This window comes from Mercenaria mercenaria, chromosome 3 (genome assembly GCF_021730395.1).
Source record: "Mercenaria mercenaria strain notata chromosome 3, MADL_Memer_1, whole genome shotgun sequence".
NCBI classification, from domain to species: Eukaryota; Metazoa; Mollusca; class Bivalvia; order Venerida; family Veneridae; genus Mercenaria; species Mercenaria mercenaria.
Window position 1 is genome coordinate 3,099,952 of NC_069363.1, and position 25,311 is coordinate 3,125,262.

Consider the following 25,311-nt stretch of genomic DNA (forward strand, 5'->3'; position numbering starts at 1 on the left):
CTCAGCTAGAAAATGAATAATAAAACATGTTATTGTTATTAATTATTTTGTAAGAAAATATTTTTAATCAGCTCTTATTGCAACGTTAAAAATATTTGTTGTCAGGTTAACATCAAAAAGACACTTGCGACAGTGCGTTGGCGAAACGCGACAGTATAATATGGTAAACCGCAACACTAGGATGGTGATACTACGATGGTGAATCGCGGACCGCGACACTACGATGGTGAAGCACAACAGTTGATTCCGAAGAGTAGTTCAACAGACTGTCACCTTCGTACTGTCGTTGTTTTCGCCACCGTACTGTCGCGCTTAGCCATCATACCATCGTACCTTCGGGCTTCCCATTTACAGGGAGTAGCCGCTGGCCCTAACGGAACACCGTAAATCCCACGATTAAATCAAATTCTTATAAAGTTGAAAATCATTTTTTCTTCATATGATGCGCTTTCTGACAGGAGTATTTTAATCATAATCACACATTAAACTCGAATGCTAACTAAGTTAGTTATAATAAATTATAAAAAAAACGAAAGTTCACAGCTCATAACTAGCCGGGATTTCGTTTTTCTATTATAATTCGAATTGTTATTTTCTTATATTTCAGTATATATATGCTGACATTAAACGTATAACTTAACGAAATTATGTCGACAATAAACTCCATAGTACAAATTTTCCGAAATCGTCCGAAACTATCGGCGTAACTTTAAAATACCACCAAATAACTTCGCGTTTACTTCATTTTTTATATATAATTCGATTTACTGTATATGTGATGGTTTTTTTATATATATATTTCAGTATATGCCTTCATTGAACGTATATTTTTACGATAAAGTTTCGAAAACAGGTTCCAAACTTTCCGAAATCGTCCGAAACTTTAGCGTATTACCACCAAATAACGTCGCATTTCATCTCGGGGGTGGGGAAACAAAATCGATGGGACTGAAAAAACGAATTTGGTGACATACAACTTTTTGTTAATCAAGCGCAAGTAAATATACTTGCGCATTTATGATTGAAATTTAAACAAAATTCCTCGACCCGAAAAAATGTTATTATCGAAAAACGGACAATTTTCCAGCTAAACTCTACATAAAGTTTTGTGTAAGTCCGACGCTTTAATGCGTCATAATCTTAAGGTACGTCATAAATCATTCACGAAATTTATATCACAGGAAAGGAAATTTTAAATCTTTTAAAAATATATAAATTTCATTCGCGTCCGCTTCCAGCTAAAACAGGGATATGCTGAAAACCGTACAGAAACAATGAAAATGACGCCAAGAATTGACGCCCAAAAAGTGCCGTTAGTGGCCAAGTTTTACAGCGCACCAAACAAATGTGGCTTAAATAAGAGCCAAACGGAAAACTGGAATAAATCAGAATAATCCTCAATTTTCTTCCGTTAATTTTTCATAGATCTATCTAAAAAAAATTTAAAGGTCGCACTCCACCTTAAATAAATTTACTCACATGTTGCCATTTATTTATACGTAACCCGAGTCTTGGCTTTATTCTACGATGACGTTACGCCATAACTTCAGGTTTATCAAACGTGCAATACTATCATAATTGATATTTGTTAATTATTTGACATTTGTAATTACACCAAAATTTGATCTAAGACCAATATTGTTCAAATGAGAACTATATCCATTACGAAATATTTAGGTTCTGTTAGCCTTATGATGTGTTCGTCGTCATATTTTTTATTGATTGAGGTTATGTGGCTTTGTTTAGCCGTAATGAATACTACAGCATTTTACAATTAAGAATATTAAGTGTAGTAAGAATGTTCATATGTTTCTGCTTTTTTTAATATCCAAATTAGAATGAGACAAAGACATTGAAAATTTCGAAGTGAACTAACACGAAGGAATAAACTATTTTAAACCTAAGGTTTAGAGAGTAAATTTAACAATTTAACATAATTTATAATACAAAACAAAAAGGAATTGAGACAAATGGGAGGGACTCAGACTGGAGGCTTAAGCAAGCGTGAAATATGTCGTCTGCAGAAGCACGTGAATATGCCAATTGAAGAGATTCAAAAGTGGCACAAAGATTTCAAGAAGAACTTAGTCAATGGACGACAGTTAAACAGAGAAAATTTTAGGGCGGTATATACTAGTATGTTTGGAGGAGATGCTTCAGATTTTGCAGACAATGTGTTTCGGACATTTGACCGTGATGGAAACGGATATGTAGACTTTGAAGAGTTTCTGCTCGCAATATATATAACATCTTCTAACGATGTAGAGCTGAAACTAAAGTGGGCCTTCAATATGTATGACATGGACGGAAATGATTCTATCGATAAACACGAGCTATTTTCCATTATAAATGTAATACATTTGAGTGATACATTTACAAATGCTTCTCTTGAATCTGTTATATCATTTTAACTGAATGGTTTTCTATTAGATTGAAGGTATTTAAACATTATTCCGCCAATATAAAACATCAATGCTTTTTATGTCAGCAAGATAAACACAAAAAAAATGTTTCGTTCACACAATTAGCTTTTTAAGCGAAACGCTTCATTCTTTGTGCTAAATTTCAGTTATGTTTAGTCCGTTAAATAGTGTTTTATCAACTATCCTTGAAACTATTTATATAGATCTACGCGGTATTTAAAACATTCTACCCTTTCCATTTCATACACAGTGTGCGTATCGCATAAACGGACCGGAAAGGGACATCTCTCCGAAAGAGCTTACTGAACTCTTGTTTAATATGATGGACGTAGATGGAAATGGAGAAATATCATGGGACGAGTTTCATTCGGCGGCTTTGAAAGACAGACGAATATTACATTTTCTGCATATGGAATGAATAAGGATAAATAGCTGATAACATTTATTAAAATGCCCATTAAGTTTTGGAAACGTTTTATGTTTACAGTAACTTTATAGACTGCTTTGCAACATGGCAGGTCATCCGTTTGACTTTGTCCTGTATTATATCAAAATAACAAATGAAATAGTGTTTCCCAGATAATGTCGGTGAATAAAAAGAGGATATTTTCAGGGTAAAATCGTAATATCTTTCAACGACTATACATAATGTGCAAATTTAATGTAAATAAGGGATTTATGAGTGATATGAGGCACGCGTGGGTATCCGACTATGACATGTAGAGAAGCGCCTACCCGCTGGTATCTGAGTAGCATAATGAGTAGCCTTACTTATTTGGCTTATCGGGATGACTTATTTTATGATCTGTTAATTTATACTTGTCATCCTTCCTAAGCCTTACCCGTATCTGCATTTTACTGTTAGGAAAACGAAGACGTTAAAAAATCGAGAAAAAAAAAATCATAAAATACTGGTCACACTTACTTGCTCCAAGAAATTAAACATTAATATTCATGTAGAAACATGTTGAGTAGCGTAATGAGACACCCGTGGGTATCCGACGGTGGTAACAGTTGTAATAAATACAGATGTCAGACTGTTACTAGAATATTTTTTACTGACGCAACAAAGTTTTCTTTTTTTGACCAAATGATTTAACTGCGCTTATATAAACTTTTATGACCTTTCCGAATTTCTATATTTTATTGAACATTGGTTATATTGAACAAAAATAGACCTCATGTGATTAGCGATAAGCGCTTATATTGATACACAGAGAAACATCACGTACTCATCAGTTTTGCCAGTAGCAGGTAAATGACCCTAGTGGGAAAGGTCAATATTTAAGTCAGCAACAGGTTGAATAATTAGATATTATAATAGCCGAAATTAGAATTATTTCGTTCATTACACTACGTGCAGCGATCAAATTAAATATCGAGATATCTGTTTGACGACATTTGAGTGTTTCAGGGGATATATAAATCTTATTCCTGACCTTTGTAGTAGCTTTAGATATGAATATGCATGTCTTTATTTCAAAATATTGTATATATGATAATAATAAAATGTGTGTGATGTTCCGCGTTCATATACAGTTCCGCGTTAGTCTAAAGTATATTTAATACTGTCACTCCGAAATGACAAAATATATTCTTAACAACTCTATATTTGGTTTTTGTTTTTATCTCTGCCAAATTTCGACAGATTTAAATGAAAATTGGACAAGTTGTGTAATAATATCATTTAAATGAAACATATCAACGGTAACTATTGTACATAAATTCATTGAGCCGTGGCAGTGCAATAAGGTAACCGAACAAGCAAAGTTAATCATGTTTTTGTTGCATATTAATTTACTTATAAAATGATACATACTTTTCTTTTGCTGAGTAAATTTGAAGAATACCGACATCAATATATTTTTTCACGCCACATCATCCGTAAATGTAGTGACATTAGTGACAACACATACCTGGGATGAAATCACACGTCTATATTGAAAATATTGATGGATATTAAATTTCAATCAAGCGGAGCTGAAAAATCAGTTATATTTGAATCATTTTGTTAATACAATATCATACAACATGAAGTGATCTATACAGCTGATATTGCGGACCCATCTGATGTAATACATAACATGAGGTTGTTTCTATACGGACGTTTACACTTGTATAATTCCCCCTTGCTTACAACTCATGAATAGCTCAAATCTGCTAGAAATGTTTAAAATGTACTTTAAACATGTTCCTTGTATTTATGAAAACTAACCATTCTGCTAGGTAGTCAGGCTAGATTACCGGTACGAGTTGCCTCTTCAAAAGTTTCACGTCATAAATATTTTATTTGCTTGCTAGATATATATCGAATCAAACGGGGTCTATTTCTCTAATTTAGTTTTGTTTAAGGGGACGCATATTGCTACATTCACAGTTCATACAGAAATGCGGAAGGGGTGCATATTCGATGGTGGGAAAATAAAATACATATTCCTAAACTGATACAATACTGATGGACACCTGTAATATTCAGTATTTTGTGGATAAGGATGTGGTACTATGAATGTAATAGGAAAACAGAGGTCTTTGTGAAAGTACATTCAACACAAAATATTAAGATTTTTTGTTAGGAAAAAACAGGTGTTTTACAATAACAGTGTTCCAATTAATGTTGAAGGGATGAGATTTTCTTTCTAATACACCAGGTTTGCTTAAACATGTAAAAATTTAACGCCACGTCTTTTCAGCTCGGGATGGACGCCATATTTCTCATTGATAAAAATGTAAACAAATAAAATCAGAGTGGGATTAGCATTGCAAGGGCATAACATGACATTCTACACAATGAATACGTTAGAACAGATATCTAAGATGCTACACAGGTCAGGCGGGTTAAATGCATAATGGCGATCACTTGAAATTCATCTTGAAAAGGTGGTTAATTTTAGTTTATTTACATGGTTTTTAATTTTCCCATGACTTCTCGGCGATTCACTGCAAATGTATTACTACGCCGGACGAAAGGTAACTCTAATAAACAACGGGAGACAACTTAGGTGTCAGCACGTGTACGATTTTTAAAAAAAACATGTCGATGATTATAATTTCTTATCAAATAATGAATCCTATTCAGATATTCGTCTTTAATATTAGAAAATTATTAATTTCTGTGGACATTTGTCAAAAAATATTACTTACATTGGACTACTTTGCACATCAAACCGGTTTCCGCTTCAGTTGTGAGGCACTTCTGTTATACTTTTTGACAACAATAACAAAACACAAAATGAATCAATAAAGTCACTTATAAACCGACTGCTATTTAAATCAGTGTAAGTAAAGTTGTTGTTACAACATTATACATGTTCGTTACGTTATGAGATAAAGTTTATCTTGAACTGCATAATCCATTAATTACGTTTAGACCACGATAATCCGTATATAGCCAATCGCAAAGCAGACTTGTACCCGTCTATATTTCATATACAACAGTAGCGTTGTATATATATCGGGGGAAACTTGGGCAAAAAACGCGTGAATTTCGTGTCAATTTACCATCTAACAATACAGGCTAACGCCGGAGTTAAATGACCTTGCAATATTCTCACCAGTTATCAATGGGATAACAAATAAGACTGACTTGGAGGTAAATTCAGTTGACAGCGTCTAAATATTAATATTGTAAAAATGACCCCATGTTATTAGATATCAATAAAAATGAATAACAATATACTACATATTTGTAGTGTAGAACCAACTGGGTAAAAACGTAATTTACACATTCACTGAAACGTTTCCAACAGTTGTAACTTTTTATGTTCACTTGTTATAAAAAAAGACATGTCAGCACGATCCTTACATTTGCAATCAACTGGATCCAGTTGTTCGAAACTTTAACAGGCGAGCGAGTTAACGGCCAATTAACTTTATCAGTAGATTTCGACAGCTTAGAAAACTTAGAATATCAAATGTACTTGTTAAGGATTATAAACACTAAACCATCTTAACAGTAAAATTAAAACATCATACAAGTGTTTCCCACCCACCAAGACTAGTATCATAAATAGAAATTTAACAGGCGGTTAGATTAACAGCTTAATGCAGTGGTCGTGGGTTCGAGTATCATTGGGGTCACGACCATGACTTCTCATATGACCCCAGTACTAGTTTTCATAGGAAACGGACTCGAGAGTGGTTACAATAAGCTTAAACAGTTAAAGCTTTCATCACAATCGAGCTAAAACAAATTAGTATAAACTAAACTAAACTGAATTACAACCCGTTAAAGTTTCGAACAACTTGGCCCAGTTAGAAAGTAAAACAACTACATCATTCTTACAAGAAGGGCACGATATAGTAAAAGGTATTCGTAGTCCTACGAGCATCTACGCACAAAGTATATCCTATATAACTAACTAACTAACTAACTAAATAAATAAATAAATAACCTGGCTATCTTCTTGAATCAACGAATCAACGTATCTGTCATCGTGTTTCGCCAACATGCAAACTCCTCACAAAAGCTAATTGTTCAGCATGCAGTCCAATTTTGAGTATTTTTGAGAAATCCATGATTAACTGTTTAGCATTAATTTTGTGATTGCAAATGACTCAAAGTGATGAACATTAAATCTTAGTAAATCCGGTATTTGAGTAAAACTGAATTTATACAAATAACCTGCATTCTTTCATGTGGCTTACTGACAATTAAGCGCTAACGGTACAAAGTTGATATTACTCTTATAAAAACACGTTAATCCTAATTTCTATAGAACGCGTGGGAGAGTTTTCAATAATTGCAGTTTTTATGTCGCGTGGTCTAAGTCGGATAGAAAACTCGTGCCGTTGTCTATCCTATACTTAGATGATATTGCATTTACAACTTATTTGACCCCATTTTTTTACGTGAATGACAGCATTCTCATGCAACTCGTGCAAACAGAGTTATGAAAAGTATTGTGGAGAATTCAAGGATAAATTATAAATGACATTAAAGTGAGGATAATTGTATATTCATCTAGTTTTGATCATTGACATGCCTGCTGTGTATTAGTAACTTTTGTGAACAAGATTATAATATTACTTTTGCACATATACACATTGATTGGACCTCACAACCAAATTTCATAACTTATTTTAGGGATTTTTAAGACAATACATTTTCAAAAGTTCGTTGAATGTGTTTTGATATTTAAGTGCATTGTAGTTCATGAATACCAAGTTAAAAATTAATAATGGCAACATTTTTAGGCCCTTATTGTAAGCCACTAGACTTCTGTAACGATAAATGTTTAATGTATTAAGGGGAATATACTCTTTTAGTTTTGGAATGTGGCATTCCTTGACCACCGTATCTTTACTTATGCACTACTTTGTAAACAAACTAAATAATGTGTTTTAGCTTACATATGCGAAATGAAAAGCAAGACAGTGACCATATTTCACGTTCTTTCTTTAAATTAGAATCTGTAGGACATTGATAAATGTTTGGACAAGGTGAAGCACTATTATTTTCGCACCAAAAAGTCTTAATTGTTGACTTTGAATGTACACAATAAGTCTTATGTAATTCAATAATAACTTTCTGGTTTCAGTTTTCTCATTTTTATTTTAGTGAGCAATCCTTTGTGTACTTATAACAGTTGAAACAGTATCCATTTCATGTACCAAAACCTTGTACTTTTTTGCAGGTAAATACCCCACCCACATTTTTCTTATTTCAAAGTATGCGTCCCCTTAAAGCACCAAAGTCAAAAATATGATGACACAAATCTTACAACGGCTTGATAACGATTTGTATGTCTAGTCTTAATACTGGACGTGACCTTAATACTGTGAAGTGAAGTGTATAGTAAACACAGTTGGGTTTAACATTTAAGGTAAGCAGGTTTTATAAACAGTAGTTTGCAAATGATTATAATCAAATCAAGTATTCCTTTATATACAAGTTACATTGTTTTCTGCACGTGTAGAATATACATGTTAAACACATATTCTGACCCTTCGGTCAGACAGTTCATACCGAGTTATTCAACCTCGTGGATAGAATAAAACTAGGGACAATTAATATGTAACATACTGAACTGCATTTATTAAGCAATAGTTATGTTGTAAACGCAACAGTGCATGTAGTATATAATCACCGCACATGTGTAAGTGGAAGTTCGTTTATAGGAATATTTAGGTAAGGGATAAATACTTCCTTTAAGAGTAACTTTAAATTGAACAGCAGCTCTATTTCAAGGTTCTTAAATTATAATACAATAAGATAAATGTAGAGAATATGAACTCTAGTGAAACCAAGGGTTGGCTAGACTAACAAGATTCTCTAAATTCCAGTTTGTTAAGTTCTGCCCATTGTTTCCTCGTTAAGGACAACCAATTATTTTAATTAGGGACCCTGGAACAGCACTCTGTGTATAATTGAAGGGACCATGCACTTTGCCGTATGAACATATCTGCGGATGTTTCTAAATTGCTTTAGTATTTATGAGTTGTGCAAATATTGAGTTCTGTTCAACCCGGGGCTATATCCACTACCGTTCATGAACAGGCTCAATTCAATCGAGCCCTCAACATTTAATAATAATTGAATTTCCATTAAAAACGTATTCTTATAAATAATGTACTGATTATTAGATGGCGTATTATAAAGTATGAGAAATGAATACCAGAAATTCTGTATATAGGTAAACTTTTTGTATTGGAAATGTTCAAACAGAGGACATGATTAAAAAAGTTATCATTTCACTTTGTATTATCTATAAGTAGTTTGTTGCATAATGCATATACATCATACAACATTGTCGGTATTGATTACCTTCCATTCTGTAATTATGAGCAGGTGTTAGTTTTTACAGTTTATGCAAATATAACTGTTGTACTCGTTGTTAAGTCCCTTCTAAAAGTATCACTTTAACATTTCAGGTAAAATGGATTCTCTGAAGAGTCTGTCAATTGTTGTTTGTGCGTTTGCAGTTTTCTACTTCTTTATTGTCCGTTCTCCTTCGATGCCATCTGTAGTTACCAGGACTGAACTTCACAAAAGCTATGATTATATAGTTATTGGGGCCGGCTCAGCAGGATCAGTTGTGGCTTCCCGTCTCTCGGAAGATCCAGAAGTGACGGTACTTTTGCTAGAAGCGGGAGGCGATTATACCGTTAACGAAACGTACCATGTACCCTTGCACTTTTTTGACCTACAAAAGACGAATGTAGATTGGGAGTACTACACAGTTCCGCAAAAACAATCCCATTTAGGTATGGTTGAAAATCGTTCCTACTGGCCAAGAGGTAAGCTGCTTGGAGGATCGAGTATTTTTAATTCAATGCAGTATACTCGTGGTAGTAAACATGACTATGACGAGTGGGCGGAGCTTGGGTGCGACGGATGGAGCTACGAAGATGTCCTCCCTTATTTTCTGAAGTTGGAAGATATGAGAATTGATAATTTAAAGGGCTCGAAGTATCATAATGTCGGTGGATACATTGGCGTAAGCACTGGTGGCGTAACACCAATCGCTGATATTTATTTGAAGGCTGGAGAAGAAATGGGTTACAAACTTACGGATTATAATGGTGAAATACAGGAGGGATGGAGTCCAATGCAGCTCAGTATACGTGATGGAATTAGAAGTAGTACCTCATTAGAATATCTTGGAAGGGCTATTGGTAGACCAAATCTTCACGTTGCTATTGACTCTCTTGCTACAAAAATAAATATACAAAATAAACAAGTTAAAGGGGTATACTTTGTTAGAAATGGACGGAAGAACTATATTGAAGCAAAGCGGGAAGTTATCGTATCTGGAGGTGCAGTCAACTCGCCCCAACTGTTGATGTTATCTGGAATCGGTCCAAAGAATCACTTAGATGATCTAAACATAAAGGTGGTGGCTGATTTACCAGTGGGTGAAAATCTTCAGGATCATTTATTATTACACACGTTTGCTGGCATCACGGAAGATGTCGGTATCACACCGGAAAAGGTTAACAGTTGGAAGACGCAGCTACAGTATAAACTCTTTGGTAAAGGCATTCTTTCAATCGCCGGACTAGATGCGACTGCATTTTTCTGTTCCTATGAAACGGAGCAAAAAGACTGCGCAGCAGATATACAGTTCATGATGTATGGTGTTGCTATGTCTGATAATTTTTTATGCTTTAAAGACGAAATCGCTAAAGAATATCTATTTCCTACAGGCTCTTTGGGGTTTTCTACGGTAATAAGCCTTATTGACCCAAAGAGTGTCGGTACACTTAAATTGAAATCAGCTGATCCGTTCGATTATCCATTGATTGACCCCCAGTATTTGACTGATAAACGAGACATTGATGCGTACGTTAGAGCATTTCGCCTTTGGGAAAAGTACGTTTCAACGCCATCTATGAAAAAGATAGGCGCAAGCATGGATAAGATGAAACTATCGTTTTGCTCACAGTACGAATTTCGCTCTGATGATTATTGGGAATGCATCACAAAGCATCTGGCCTACACTGTTTACCATCCAGCAGGCACATGTAAAATGGGTAGGGAGAATGACCCAACAGCGGTCGTAGATCCGGAATTAAGGGTGAAGGGAATCAAAGGATTGCGTGTTGTCGATGCGTCTATTATGCCGAACGTCATATCAGGAAACACAAATGCTCCTGTCATTATGATTGCAGAAAAAGCTTCAGACATGATAAGAGGGAAATATACTGTACATAATCTGAAGAGAAAGTTATAGAAAAGAATTTCAAATGATATCATTAATCAATTATGGTACATTATTTAAATGCACTATCATTCCTGCATCTAAAAAATTTGTTCCAGAAAGATTTTCTTAAAAGTTATTAATAATCATATTTGCACAGTTAGTACATGTATGATAGTATTTGTTCCGTTGTAGTTAAAACGTTACAACCTCATCTGAAACTTGTGCATGGATTGTTGTTATTATATCAGATTTATATAGAGCCATTTCAGTTCGCGAATTAGCAATCTTGGTCTTTTAACGTTCTCAGTTAATATCAATGAAACACACGAACCTGTACTCTGACATCTTAGTTAGATGGGAGACACCCAAGAACTTATCGGAATTTTCCAGTACCTGGACCGGGATTCGAGCCCCGGACCTCCGGATTAACAGCCAAGCGTGTTACCACTAGACCACCTTAATACGCCTGCCTATGTTTCCTTCAGCTTAGGCCCAGGAATTGCTTTGGTGGCATTTTTGTTATTGCTTGACAGTCATGTGCAATGTTCATGAACATTGGGAAAATTTCACTGAGGGCGTGTGTGTGTATGTGGGGGGGGGGGGGGGGGGGGGGGGCAGTTGCCTACTAGTTTCATAAGAAGGTCACAGCACAAGGTCAGAGGCCAAATACATGCATGTTTGCTATAAAGATAAGATTTTACTGTTAAAATGCAATGTCATGAAATGAATAAGCGCAACGATGTCCTATCATTAATATGTAAGAAGTGTTGAATTTAGTTTTGACCTTTGTCGTAACTGAAGCCTTCAACTAAACCCTAACATACGACAGTCACCATATATATCCGCAGACTAGCAGAGCTGTCAAGTATTAACAAACTTGCTATCTGAGGTCACTTTTTCAGATATATTGGCAAATGACCCCCATACTCGCTAGTACTAGCTTAATCGGGCTTCTATCTTAATAGAATTGAAAACTCTATGATCCCAAAACACCTGACCGTATGACCATATAACAACACTGGGACCAAGTCTATAAATCTCCGAACCGTGAACTGGACCTGTGCAAGTCATGTTTTAAACACTTATCAGTCGTATACTATAACACAAATTAAAATGCAAAGCACGTCCTTTGAAAACTTTGAGCCATAAAGTACTGTTCACAAACTGCATGTCTCTTCTAATGTAGGTTGAATTTTTTTGCCAAGTACGTATGTCAGCCTATATATGGAATGAATTCTTTTTAAAAAAATTGATGTCGCGTAAACTAAGATGATTCCATACAGTTAAAAGAGTAATGGTAATCTTAATATATGTCTTTTTTAACAGGAAACTAGCGTTAAACAGGCAAATATCGCAACATCATTTTTTGTCGAAATAAACCTAACTCGGGTTACATTTGTAAACGGTCTTTTAACACCAGCAGACCTTTAAATATAGTTGCAATATATAGTGTCTGCTTAACAATTTGAAACTCGCATGGAGTCTTCAAACTAGACACGAAGCTTGTACACAGTACATAGATTTTTTAACCACCAATATATAAGCCGGATGCCCGCAAACCCATTTAAGTAGTAAACCTCAAAAGCATTGTTTGTGCTACGAAGACATTTTATAGCGTCAGAGATTTGCGACTCAATGGTACATTTATTATTCCAAATTATGTTATTAACATTCTTAAACACTGGTGATCTTATAAACGGATCAATCTTGCATATGGCAATTAAGTTCGGCATTTGTGCCAAGGCGCCTAGCCGTAAACGGTGTCCATCCACCATTGAAAACTAAGAAATCACCATACTAACTTGACTGTGCCAGTGTTACCAAAATATAGTCAATTATAGTCACTATCTATTTGTGTTTGTATGTTGTAATACCTTGATTGTTTATTTTATGTATATATCTTCTATTGTATTTTGTTAGAAAATCATTTCTTATTCTTTAGTCATTATATTTACATTTAATATAACTGTAAGCTTGCCACACGTTTGCAACAAATACATAGCAAATATGTATACATATATAATGACTTCAACTTCGAGTGCGGGAGGTCGTGGATTCGATCCCCGGCCGCGTCATACCAAAGACGTAAAAAATGGTACTAGTAGCTTCCTCGCTTGGCGCTCAGCATTAAGAGGATAGTGCTAGGACTGGTCAGCCCGGTGTCAGTATAATGTGACTGGGTGGGGTATCATGCCACGTGTCTACGGCGTGATATTCCAGTGAGGCAGCACTATAAAGTTGTGCATTGTGCTCACTGCTACAAGTAGACACCGTCGTTTATATGACTGAAAAATTGTTGAAAAAGACGTTAAACCGAAACACACACACACATACACACACACACACACACACACACACACATAAAGACTTCAAAGATATCATCTCGTTGAATTATCTTTGACACACATTTACCTTACAACAAATGGAAATACAAACATTCGTTGACGCCTTTAACGGTCATATCAAATTGAAAATACACGAGGTAATTGACATATGCACTTCTGATATATTTGTTCTAGTCAGTACATTGTTCTATATAATATTGACCTTTATGAGATTATCAAACAGTCGCCAAGGACTTCTCGTTTCAGGTTTTGCACCAACAATATGAAAGGCAGTTGATACATGAGGCAATGACACAATACAGACGTTGATTATCTTAGTTTAAAAAGTTCATGACAAGTACATGTTTGGAATAATGGAATTTTCCACTTCTACAGTTCCTTCTAATCACAAACAGAGATACCGTGTTATCAAGTAAAAAATTGAACATATTCATTAAAGGCGCTGGTGAGAAAATGATGTTTTAAAGATCTTTGTACTATATCTTCTATTTTATACCCACTTCCTTTTTATTTTACCTTAAAATGAAGACTGTTAGTCAATGGGTTTCCATTAATTCAGTTAATGAAATATTTAATTATTTTTCTTAGTTCCGTTTTCTGGTCCAGATAATACTCTTTTAACATAGTAGATTTGAATATTCTTTACAGCAGCAGTCTAAAGTCGCCCCTTATTTGGTCTTCTAAGTTGTTATTCTTTCATGTTCTTTCAGATTTTAGATTCCCCCCCCCCCCACATAGTTGTCTATATACTTATACTAAACGAATACAGTTATATTGCTAATTTGTATCTTATCCTACCAAACGATCTTAAAGGTTAAATAATGGTAATGTAGGAGTGTTCTCAGAGTGGGTAAAGTTAGTGAAGAATGTGGGAGGGGACGACTCCCGACGGTTTTGGGTACGAGGACCTCCACCAAAAATATGTGATATTCCAAACAAGTCCTTCATTTTGTAAGTTTACAGAGAAAGAAATATATGTCATAATGTCCTGTTACTCGGTTGATCCGATTTCCTTAAGAGAAACAAGAAGTACCGCCGAAGCTCTATGTAGTTACAGGTAATCACTTTTAATGTACTCGTTAGTATATTTTCCACTCTGATTAAGCATGTTTGCGTGCGCTACCTCTTTCATTTCTTGTGACCATTTTAAAACCGTATTTATCTACCTGTTTTTGCCTATTGAATTAATTATGTCAACATTGTATATGTGTTGTTGGGCAATATAAACTGTTAAAATGAATAAGAATAGGAAGTTAATGATAATAATACAACCAAAATGAACAAAGACACGTGTTACTGATGAACACGGAAGATATATACCCTATTCAAATGAATAAGACATTTGTGAAATGAAATATTTACACTAAATTGTCCATTCAAATGAATAAAATGTAATAAATACACTGAAGCCTTTTCATTTAAATTAAAACCGGTAATACAAGCTACAAAGAACTTTCTTAACCCGTTACTCGTGCTATACCTAGTATTCTTAAACCAACGTACCCGGCGACATGGGCTGCCCAAGAAAATGCAGGTTTTCGAGTTTCATTTGGAACGTTTCCTTCGGTGTTGTTAATAGATGAGCGACTACAAGAAGACAGGTGTCCGCCACTGCTTTTTGATAAAACTGCTTAGTAGTAACATATGTCTTACAAATACTTTGAAACTCTTAACAAATAATATCGACCCATCAATGTCATCAATGTGACTACGTAATATTTTCCACATCAGATTCATTGGACTCTGTATGTTTTGTTTTTTGTTTTTCTTTCATTTAATCCTTTTGTTCTTCTCTTGCTTTCATCCTTTTTACCTCTTCTGTTTATTTTCTTCCTTCTTTTGATTCTTTCTGCCTTTCTTACCTGATTCGCTTGAAATCTCTTCTTGCTGTTTCCCTTTTAAGCGCTCCCTCAGCATTTCTAAAACAACTGAGCCTGGCAGGACTTTTGGCAGTTTCCCCTAAACGTATTATTTATTGCCTTATTTGCGCTCGTGAACCTTTAAAATGCAGGGGACACATTGTTGATAAGGCGAAATAGACTCCAAGACATTGACATTGCTAGGCCCTGGTTTTGCAATTACACATCTAAAAACAACAGGTTAGTCTGCAAATTAAAGCTATACAGCTAGTTGGATATGGTGAAAGACTGGATCAATGTTTTGTGCTGCTGGACAAGGACTCGAGACATACACATTGGACATTTTGATAACATGTCCCCAAGGTTTTCCATTTGCCAGGCTTTGACCTCTTCAGACCATAGGCTCGAGACGTATGTCACACGGCTTTAAAAATGTGTGGCAATAAAAAATAATACTCATCTGAGAGCAGTACTCCGCGGTTGGAAGTGATATATCATCAACAAACAATACTGTTGGCGTTTTTTTTTTTAGAAACATCTGTAATTGTTTCATGCAAAAACTAATAAGCTGACGATAATGGTACTATCATAACTGTGCCTATAGGTAACATATTATAAGAAAAATTACATTATAATTTCAATACCATCAAGTTACATGTAGGCGACAGAATTTCCATATCATGTCAGTTCTAAATACCTTGAAAATTTATGGAAAAATGCACTAAAACATATTTCAAGGACAAATAACAAGTCTTCAAAAATATATTTTACTTTTTTTCTGACTATTCACAAGCGTTTTTCACTAATGACAAAACGGTGTGTGAGAGTTTGTTTGCAGATAAAATGTTCCCTTTGTTGGGACTTCCACAGAGTTAATGCCCATTACAGGACATCCGATATCTCCGCATGTTGTGCAATTCCTAGCCTTAAAATTCTTCCAAGAAGAGCAGGGGTATGATGTGAACTTGCAGTTTGTGTTTAAAACGGATTCTATGAAGTACCAAATCGCTCGGTCATGAGCACACGATACGCTGTCGAAAGCATCTGAAAACGCAGATAAGCTTTTAATAAGAATTTAGTTCTTTCTTAACTCCTGCAAGTAACTTACGTATTTTTATAACTATAATACACATCAATAATTGTTTTATCTAAACTTGATAGACCGATCTGAATATCTCAAATTCAATTTTGCTTTGGTGATCCAATCAATATGTTAAATTTTACTGTAGATTAATTATTAAAAATGTTAAAGTTATTTATTGTCTTCATTCGCGAATATCAAACTATTAAACCTGTAAACTGCAATGTAAGAAGTTGTTCAACGGTAGTCTTGATTGGTGGAGGACAACCTGGCTGAATTTGACCTCCATTCGGGTAGAAATCCATATGCCCTAACTGCGCCAATGTTCCAAAACCTGTAGACAAAATATAATTTGCAGATTGTAACTTTTGTGATGAACGCTGTACACTGAAAAGGCAGACCCTTTACGACCAAACCGATTGAATCTTAACTTTTAAAATTACTATGGTATATCGCCGAATCAATATTCACAACTCAAACTCTGATAAGAATCAGTAACTTTTTATTATAATCAGTATAACTGCGACCATTGTGAATGTTTGTTTACTCAAATGTCTGAGAAAAAGTCCAGATTGCCTGCGGGGGTGGATGCGGAGGGGAGGGGGTAAGAGCGAATGTATTTATTTTTGCATTGTGAAGTACTCAACAATTACCTACATGAATAGGTAATAACAGGCACAGTCATAATTCTATTAATGATATCGATGGGTATTACGTACCAAATTGCTTATGCACTAAACAGTGTATATCCCCACCAACCCCCCTTAGCACAGCAGTTATTTGACAGGTAAACGTGAAATTTATACTAGTAAATTATTGTCAACAGAACATACTGTCAAGGAAATGAATAGATAATATTTCCTTTTAGATTAAACATAGTTATTCCAAACAGTACAACAAGTATACATGAAATAAAGGAAAGGATAGGAATGAAAGACATGTCTTATACAATTATCTCCCCTACAACCAATATACTATTTAATCAATCCTGTAATTTATAGTTTGGCAGTGCATTTAAAGTCGCTGTTTGGTCTTAATTACATGACAAAAATATTTAGAGCCGAAGGTTGTATGGTTGACTGTAATGTGCTGGTTCGGCATTTAATGTCAAGCATAATTTTGTTCGTTATATGTCTGCTTCACATGTGTTCCTTTGTTTTATTAGGTGCAATATAATATGAGGTATTATGAATAGGTATGCAGGTTAAATTAACCTTTTTAAATTGCCCTTAATTGTATACTCACCTGCATCCTCTAATGGAGCACCATCTGAATGAATAACGTCAACAAATAAAGCATCGTTTGGATCTAGATGAACAACTGGGTCAGTCTTTGTAAACAGGGGACCGGCTGGGTCAAGACCTTACAATATGAAATAAGTTCAACATTTAGCTCTAGCTCGTAGAACATTTTATGATATATACTTGTTTTGTAACATTTGTATGGTTGTAACAGTGCCACCTCTGACATGCATAATCCGCAAATGGTTAAGTTTCTTAACTGTAAATTCAGTAATGTTATCTTATGAGCATTATAGGCCAAAATGTACCTTTGGAATAAATAGGACGAAATTTATATTGACTCGTACTTTAATTAATCAGAAGACTTAAATTATTGCAAAGTAATACATACGTGAACGACTTACTATCCAATTCAAATACAATATCACAAACTGAAGTTTCTTACATACCTGTAATTCTTGATATACCCGGTATCCTTGTGCCGACATACCCAGCGACATGGGCTCCTAGACTATGCCCAAGGACATGCAGGTTTTCGAGTTTCATTTGGAACTTATCCTTCAATGTGGTCAGAAGCTGAGCGACTACAGCACCTACAAGCCGTGTGTTTGCCACAGCTTTTGGGTAAAACTTTTTCGCTCCCTTTGACCAATCAACTCCAATAACGTTAAAGTCTCCCTACATAAAAACATGTGTAAGTTAAGATAGTACAAATGTCATTCACTTATGCCTATTATACAAAGACTAAATGCTTTCGTAAATGATCGTTGCATTAAAGGGAAATGCAACGTTGATCTTACGTTAATTTCGTCAGCTGGGATTTCTGAAATCATTTAAAGAAGAGAAAAAAATCAAAATCGGAGTAAAAACGAGAAAGTTATTAGCTTTTAAATATTTGGTCAAATAAGTGGCCATTTTATTTCCATGGCAATAAAAACAAAATGGCGGATTTATTAAATTTTTCGATACACATTTGAACAGTATTTACTTATTTCTGTAAAATAATTTTATCTACTTTTTCCAGCTATAATGAAAGAAATTATCATTTTTATACCTTACACTCAAGAAACATATGAAAATTATCTATTTAAAAGGTTATATGATAAATAAAGAATTCAAATGACGTCATAAACACACTAAAATGGCTGCCTCCATGATCGGCAATTTTCTTAAATTTCAAACAGCCATATCTTTTTCAATAGTGGTCCGATTTTAGAAATATTTTCAGCGTTATGAAAGGCTTCAGAATGGCTTCCATATAGAATTAACTTATTATCAGGCTTTCCTTACCCTTTAACAGAGTGATTTTCTTCAATTTAAATGAATTACATCAAAAGCATATCATGTGTATTCAGTAAACACAAGTGATGTGTTACTGCACAGAACAATAACATGTTCTATTAATTTCCGACAAGCAATGAATAAGACAAGCGAACCTGCTTTATAAATGCCACAGATAGGTTGGCAATGATCGGCGATTCATCTTTGCTGCTCATAAAACCATGGATCAGTACTTTTGTGGGACGGGTAGCGTCGAAGTTGGAGTCTTCAATGCTTTCAATATCTTGATAATTAATTTCTTGTGCTTCCACAGGATTCTGTTGCGTCCATAAATATGTTCTCACCTGAATTTTAAAAGAGCAGGTCTTATTTTTTTTTCAAATATTTCTATTTCTTATACAACATAGTTTTTACAAATTTGCTGAAGAAGATAATATTATACTTTTGATAATGATATCATTCTTCGTACAATATCAACAATGGTTATATCATGAACTGTAACCACCGTTTTGAAAATTAAAAAATAATATGTGCGACTCATTTTTTGAAACTGTTCATGGAGCCCCAAAAATGAATAAGGTATGTCAATTCATTGTATCAAAGAGGTAAAGAATTGCATAGAAACTTATAGTTTAATCGAAATCGTGTTGTTATCTACTGTTTAAAAACCTATAAAAGCAATTTTGAAGACGTATTCATAGTTATCAGAATGAAAATGTGGTAATAACCTGAACTTCATCAGGAGAATCAGGCAGTTCACCGAGACTGTTGTCAAATGGATGACTTCCGTGAAAACATCCAACGCCATCATAACACACCTTGCTTGCAAAAAACAACCCTATCGAATTGAAATTTTCGACAATTTGAACTTTGATGAAGGTAAAATGCCACATTACGCAGTAATAATGGATTTTAATACCGTTCCTTTAGTTTACTGCGAGATCAATACGGCTCAAAATTTCAGAGATCAGAATTAAACTATAAAGATACATATCTCATACAGCAAAATTCTTTTCAAGTGATACTTAAGGTAGAACGCGACACTTTGCGAACTTTCGAGTAGCGTTTTGAAATTTTGCATGTGTAAAGTTGACCATATTTCAAACAAGATGCAGTTTATTTTATACCAATAGAGCCGACCAGTTTTTATACACGAGACGTCAAAGTTGACCACCAAAGCCCGTTTTTGAAACTGACGTTGCCGCGTATCCTTGGCAACTTTTACGGGTACTGCAACTGCACCAGGTAACAAATTTTCTTAAATTATACATTATTCGACGGGAATCGGTTTTTCCTTTATGGTGATGTAATAATGATTGTTTTACACCGACAAATATTTGAAAAATGGAAAGAAAATCGCCGTTTTTGACTAAAAATTGACGTTCAGTTTCGCAGCATTTTTCGGCTTTAAATCAGCGTATTACAAAATCCCTGAATTAAATTTTTGATTTTTTTTTAATAAACGGTGTTTAAAATGTATACCAAGTCCAAATGACAAATAAAACTGTGGGGTCACCGACCTAGATTTTTCGGTTCATGTGATTTTATTTCCCCCACCCCCATGCATAAATTTTGTACCATAATTCGACGTCTGCAGATACGTTCGAGACATCATAATTCAGTCATTTTGAAAATCGCTTTTAATATATTTTCTATATAATAATGATTTTTTAAAATCTTTTTTCTTATTCAAAGAACCAAATTAACAAGTTTTCCGTTGTAATACACTGCTAAAATGAAGAATTAATACATATGCAATTGTGTAGATAGTTCGGAGATTTCACATTTGAAACAAAAGTTAAAGCATAATTATTGTAAAATATCAAAGATCAGAATTGTACAGCAGTTTCATATAGTTTTAAGTTTGCCCTCCACGAGAGTAAAGTTTTTCTTGATATTATCCCTTTTCCTCCATAAGCACACACGCACGCACGCCCGCCCGCACATCCCAATTTCATATATGCTGGTCGTAAATGCACTATGTTGGTTTTCCCATGGCACGGCTCAATAAGAGGTATCGCTTTGAATACTATCCTAAAGGTACATTAACGCATAAGCGTAGCTTTATAAAATTCTGATGAGTGAACTGCTAAATTGTTTGAAAATTGTTACATTTTGAATGTTGAAATCTCAGACGCTTGTTAAAATAAAAATAAATAAGTTATAAAATCTTACACATATACATATAATGGTACAAATCCTAATATCTCGTAAATACGAAACCAAGACCAGCAAAGTTTGAGCCGTCGGTCCTATGTACAATGTAACGATTCTTGAGTCGCTCATATAGATAATTACAACATAGAATTATACATGTTTAACCGCTGATGAGTTACAGCGAGTTTCCATCACAACCACTGTTTTCTGTGTTTCTTTCTTTTACCCCATCCGCTTAGCTCAGTTCTATGAATCCCTTTACGATTCCTGGGTAGGGCGTGACAATTTGGTAGAAGGTATTTGTCCGAAATCATTTGTCCTCCACCTCCGATTTTATGTGGTGAAGTTGAAAGTTACTTGTTGAGGAACACTGGTTAGGTTAACCGCCTATCGTAACAGAAAACAGCGCTAAACCTAAAACAAACAGTTTCCTCATTTTTTTATTTTATGGAATATTTATCATTTTTAGCAGAGTATGTACTCGTACTTGTTATGTCTGATAGGTCTCTAATATTAGGAAAAATATTATATTTGGAATATGTTTCTATTATGTGTCTATGGAAATTCCGGAAAAGGGCTGCCTAAAGGGGAAAATTTCGCATAACAAGATGGAACACAGTTTTCAGCAATTGTTTATCTTTATTTATTTACAAATGGCATTCATTTTCAAAGGGAGACAACTGTTCCCGATTGTTTTAAGTACAAATGACATTCATTTTCGAAGGGAAACAACTTTTTCCGATTATTTTAGGTTAATCTTTGAGAAAAAGTTGTCTCCCTTTGAAAATGAATGCCATCTGTAAAGAAAAAAAGATAAACAATTGCTGAAAACTATGTTCAACCTTGTTACGTGAAATTTCACCACTCGCATGCTATTGCAAATGCATCAAAACAAACACGTGTAACAGTTCTTTGAAAATGGTGAGTTTTTAAAGGCGTTTAACTGCCCGGAAGTGGAGCCCCTTTAGGCAGCCCTTTTCCGGAATTCAATGTTTATATCAGTATACTGACACTTGTTTCGTAAAGTAATATACATGTTTTACATGCTGTTCAACTTTCATGTCAAACAACTCTTTCTTTCTATGATTTGGTGTTGTTTGATTTTTGTTTCTCAAGGCCTCCATCGAAACCTTAACCTTTTCAGAACAACAGCCTCCGTACAATGAATATAAATTCTGTTTCCCCGTGCCTGCACTTTATTTGAAATCGGGGTGTCTAACTACTCTCAAAAACAATCGAAATATTTTCAAAACGTAAACTTTATAATAAAGTTAAATAAATTTGTGATGTTTATTCCAACGATATTAGGGCTTTTATTTTTTCTTATTATTTTTGTTAATGTTTGCAATGTCGTGTGTATCAATTATGTATAATCATGAACTTAAGAGGAAATTCAAGAAATCCTTGCAAAGTGCTAAAGGACTCTGTTGACTAAATTCTTCTTAAATTAGGTTAAAAATTGATCACAAGACATACGAGAACCCGTTTAATTACGTATTTGTATCTGGGGTAGGGGTAGAGTAATATAATTCAGCACAATAATTTCGCCAACGGTAACCGAGTTTTAAAGGCTATTTTGATCTAAAAGTAGAGTTTACCTTAAAATGAAGATTTACAGAAACAAATACACATTGCAATTAAATAAAGTTTTCATCACCATATTACTTTTTAGTCAAATTATATTGTTTGGGTTTTACATTAGACAAGATTAAAGCATTATATTTTTTATTCAAAACTCAACGTCATATTTGTCGCTCTGACGTAACTTTAACGTAAATATCGGGTCTAAGGTTAAGTGATCACCACAAATTATATACCATTTTAAATGCAGATATTTGTTGACTGAACAGAACGATTTATGAAAACAGTCCGACGGACGAGAAATCACGGTTCATCAAAAATGGACGTCTAAGGTTTGCGGAGAAAAAAGTTACAGAAATATCAAAAATGTAAAATACGCATTATATGAGGAATATGCTGGATTTTAAATTAAACAAAATGTCGAAACGGAACCCAATAACTTCTGAATTTATTAGACACATGCCTCCTTACTTATAGCAAATTGTGTCCACTTGACGCATTTAAAGATACCAAACGCTTCGGATTTTCTTCAATTTTTTTTTTCTGCACCAGTGGCACGTTATATAACATATTGAAATGTACTAAGATTTCACTTTTTAATACGTTTTCATCATTGTTAATATATAAACGTCTTGCCACGGAACAAAATGTCTGTTTTTGTTCTATAAAGTTCTTTGAGAACCAGTAAAACACTAAATGGTGCAGCTGATAAGCTAAACACAATGGCCAAATCATGATGTCTCAAACGTACCTGAGACGTCGAATTATGGTACAAAATTTACGCATGGGGGTGGGGGAAATAAAATCACATGTACCGAAAAAACTAAGTCGGTGACCCCCCAGTTTTATTTGTCATTTGGACTCGGTATACATTTTAAACACCGTTTATTGAAAAAAATCAAAAATTTAATTCAGGGATTTTGTAATATGCTGATTTAAAGCCGAAAAATGCTGCGAAACTGAACGTCAATTTTTAGTCAAAAACGGCGATTTTCTTTCCATTTTTCAAATATTTGCTGATTTAAAGCCGAAAAATACTGCGAAACTGAACGTCAATTTTAGTCAAAAACGGTGATTTTCTTTCCATTTTTCAAATATTTGTCGGTGTAAAACAATGATTTTTACATCAGCATAAAGAAAATACTAATTCCCGTCGAATAATGTATAATTTAAGAAAATTTGTTTGCTGATGTCGTCACAGTACCCGTAACAGTGTTGACAAGGATATGCGGCAACGTCATTTTTCGCATGGGGGTGGGGGAAATAAAATCACATGTACCAAAAAAACTTAGTCGGTGACTCCCCAGTTTTATTTGTCTGTTGGACTCGGTATACATTTTAAACACCGTTTATTGAAAAAAATCAAAAATTTAATTCAGGGATTTTGTAATATGCTGATTTAAAGCCGAAAAATGCTGCGAAACTGAACGTCAATTTTTAGTCAAAAACGGCGATTTTCTTTCCATTTTTCAAATATTTGTCGGTGTAAAACAATGATTTTTACATCACCATAAAGGAAAAACTAATTCCCGTCGAAAAATGTATAATTTAAGAAAATTTGTTGGCTGGTGCCGTTGCAGTACCCGTAAAAGTTGCCAAGGATACGCGGCAACGTCAGTTTCAAAAACGGGCTTTGGTGGTCAACTTTGACGTCTCGTGTATAAAAACTGGTCGGCTCTATTGGTATAAAAAAGCATCTTGTTTGAAATATGGTCAATTTTACACATGCAAAATTTCAAGACGCTACTCGAAAGTTTGCAAAGTGTCGCGTTCTACCTTAAATGAATAATAGTTAGATAACTTTGTAAAATTGTAATACCGGAAAGGTAATGATAAAATTATTTTAATAGGCATGAGCGACATGATTATGTTTAATTCATGGTTTGTTGCTACAATATACATCCCAATAATACACCCAGAACTATAAAGTAGGAAAATTAAAAAAATATATCATTAGTATGATGAAAATCAAACCTTTGAAAACAATATTAAATTGAATCGTAAATACAAACACACACGCTAAGAATGCAAGTCTAACTTACCATTTGTATAGGAACCCAACAGCACAGTCAGTAAAGTAACCGATGAAAACACTCCCATATTCAGCAAGAAAACTATTTACTCTAGTAGCGTTCTATTGCTTACACCAAACTCTTTATAATTTGTTTTGATATAGCACAAAATGATAAGGAAATTTATGTCAAAGCAGGGTCAGTTCAAACTGCAAAATGACTCGTTCATCCTATCATTTGAACCTGTAATTATATATAGTTTAGAAATATCTTTAAAATATTATATTGACGCTATATTCCGATATACTAACATACTATGTACTTAATATAAATTATAAATTAAGAAAAATAGCCTTTTCCTAATTTCATATTAATTTTAACGTACGATAGTGTTAACAGGTAAATCCTGTTGGGTGCATATTAAATACAAGATTAAGATCAAGGAAGTGAAACAAAATTATTGATAAACTTCCTGTTTAAATGGACTAAATAAAGGAAGTAAAAACTTAAGGTTAAGTCCCTCGATTACATGTTCTCCGTAAAGGTTTTTTTAAACAAATATTTAAAACATTACATTGACTTCCCTTTAATTACTTAAACATTAATATTCTAGTCAGATACATCGTTTCAACGTCTTTATGTGCTAGGGGCCTCTGTGGCTGAGTGGTTTAGGTCGTCGAGTTTAAATC

The 25,311-nt window shown here is 34.3% G+C and overlaps 3 protein-coding genes across 4 annotated transcripts; 2 read left to right on the top strand and 1 right to left on the bottom strand.

Moving 5' to 3' along the window:
• Positions 1-1,721: 1,721 nt before the first annotated feature.
• On the top strand, positions 1,722-4,521 carry LOC123523699 (neuronal calcium sensor 2-like). Its single transcript, XM_045301349.2, has 2 exons — positions 1,722-2,351; positions 2,674-4,521. Exons 1-2 carry the CDS (start codon positions 1,971-1,973, stop codon positions 2,839-2,841), a joined length of 549 nt encoding a protein of 182 aa, XP_045157284.2. The 5' UTR covers positions 1,722-1,970; the 3' UTR covers positions 2,842-4,521.
• Positions 4,522-8,147: 3,626 nt separating this feature from the next.
• Positions 8,148-11,287, top strand: LOC123525577 (glucose dehydrogenase [FAD, quinone]-like). Of its 2 annotated transcripts, none has more exons than XM_045304724.2 (2): positions 8,148-8,245; positions 9,294-11,287. In XM_045304724.2, the coding sequence occupies exon 2, from the start codon at positions 9,299-9,301 to the stop codon at positions 11,093-11,095; it is 1,797 nt and encodes a 598-aa protein (XP_045160659.1). In that variant the 5' UTR covers positions 8,148-8,245; positions 9,294-9,298; the 3' UTR covers positions 11,096-11,287. The 2 variants fall into 2 exon arrangements, with proteins under 2 accessions (XP_045160659.1, XP_045160660.1); XM_045304725.2 differs by lacking the exon at positions 8,148-8,245 and adding an exon at positions 8,338-8,550.
• Positions 11,288-16,017: 4,730 nt separating this feature from the next.
• Positions 16,018-25,034, bottom strand: LOC123525576 (inactive pancreatic lipase-related protein 1-like). The gene is made up of 7 exons (XM_045304723.2): positions 24,653-25,034; positions 19,601-19,710; positions 19,028-19,216; positions 18,041-18,269; positions 17,596-17,712; positions 16,562-16,684; positions 16,018-16,313 (listed from the first exon to the last, which is right to left on the bottom strand). The coding sequence occupies exons 1-7, from the start codon at positions 24,708-24,710 to the stop codon at positions 16,072-16,074; spliced, it is 1,068 nt and encodes a 355-aa protein (XP_045160658.2). The 5' UTR covers positions 24,711-25,034; the 3' UTR covers positions 16,018-16,071.
• Positions 25,035-25,311: the final 277 nt, after the last annotated feature.

What these genes read in the sequence shown, in the direction of transcription:
- LOC123523699 (XM_045301349.2), top strand. Translation starts at nt 1,971, where the DNA reads ATGGGAGGGACTCAGACTGGAGGCTTAAGCAAGCGTGAAATATGTCGT. An exon ending in AGCTATTTTCCATTATAAAT is followed by an intron (nt 2,352 to 2,673) that starts GTAATACATTTG and finishes TTTCATACACAG; the next exon opens with TGTGCGTATCGCATAAACGG.
- LOC123525577 (XM_045304724.2), top strand. Translation starts at nt 9,299, where the DNA reads ATGGATTCTCTGAAGAGTCTGTCAATTGTTGTTTGTGCGTTTGCAGTT.
- LOC123525576 (XM_045304723.2), bottom strand. Translation starts at nt 24,710, where the DNA reads ATGGGAGTGTTTTCATCGGTTACTTTACTGACTGTGCTGTTGGGTTCC. An exon ending in CTGTGGCATTTATAAAGCAG is followed by an intron (nt 18,270 to 19,027) that starts GTTCGCTTGTCT and finishes GTTTTTATGTAG; the next exon opens with GGAGACTTTAACGTTATTGG. An exon ending in TCTTACATTGCAGTTTACAG is followed by an intron (nt 16,314 to 16,561) that starts GTTTAATAGTTT and finishes CTGCGTTTTCAG; the next exon opens with ATGCTTTCGACAGCGTATCG.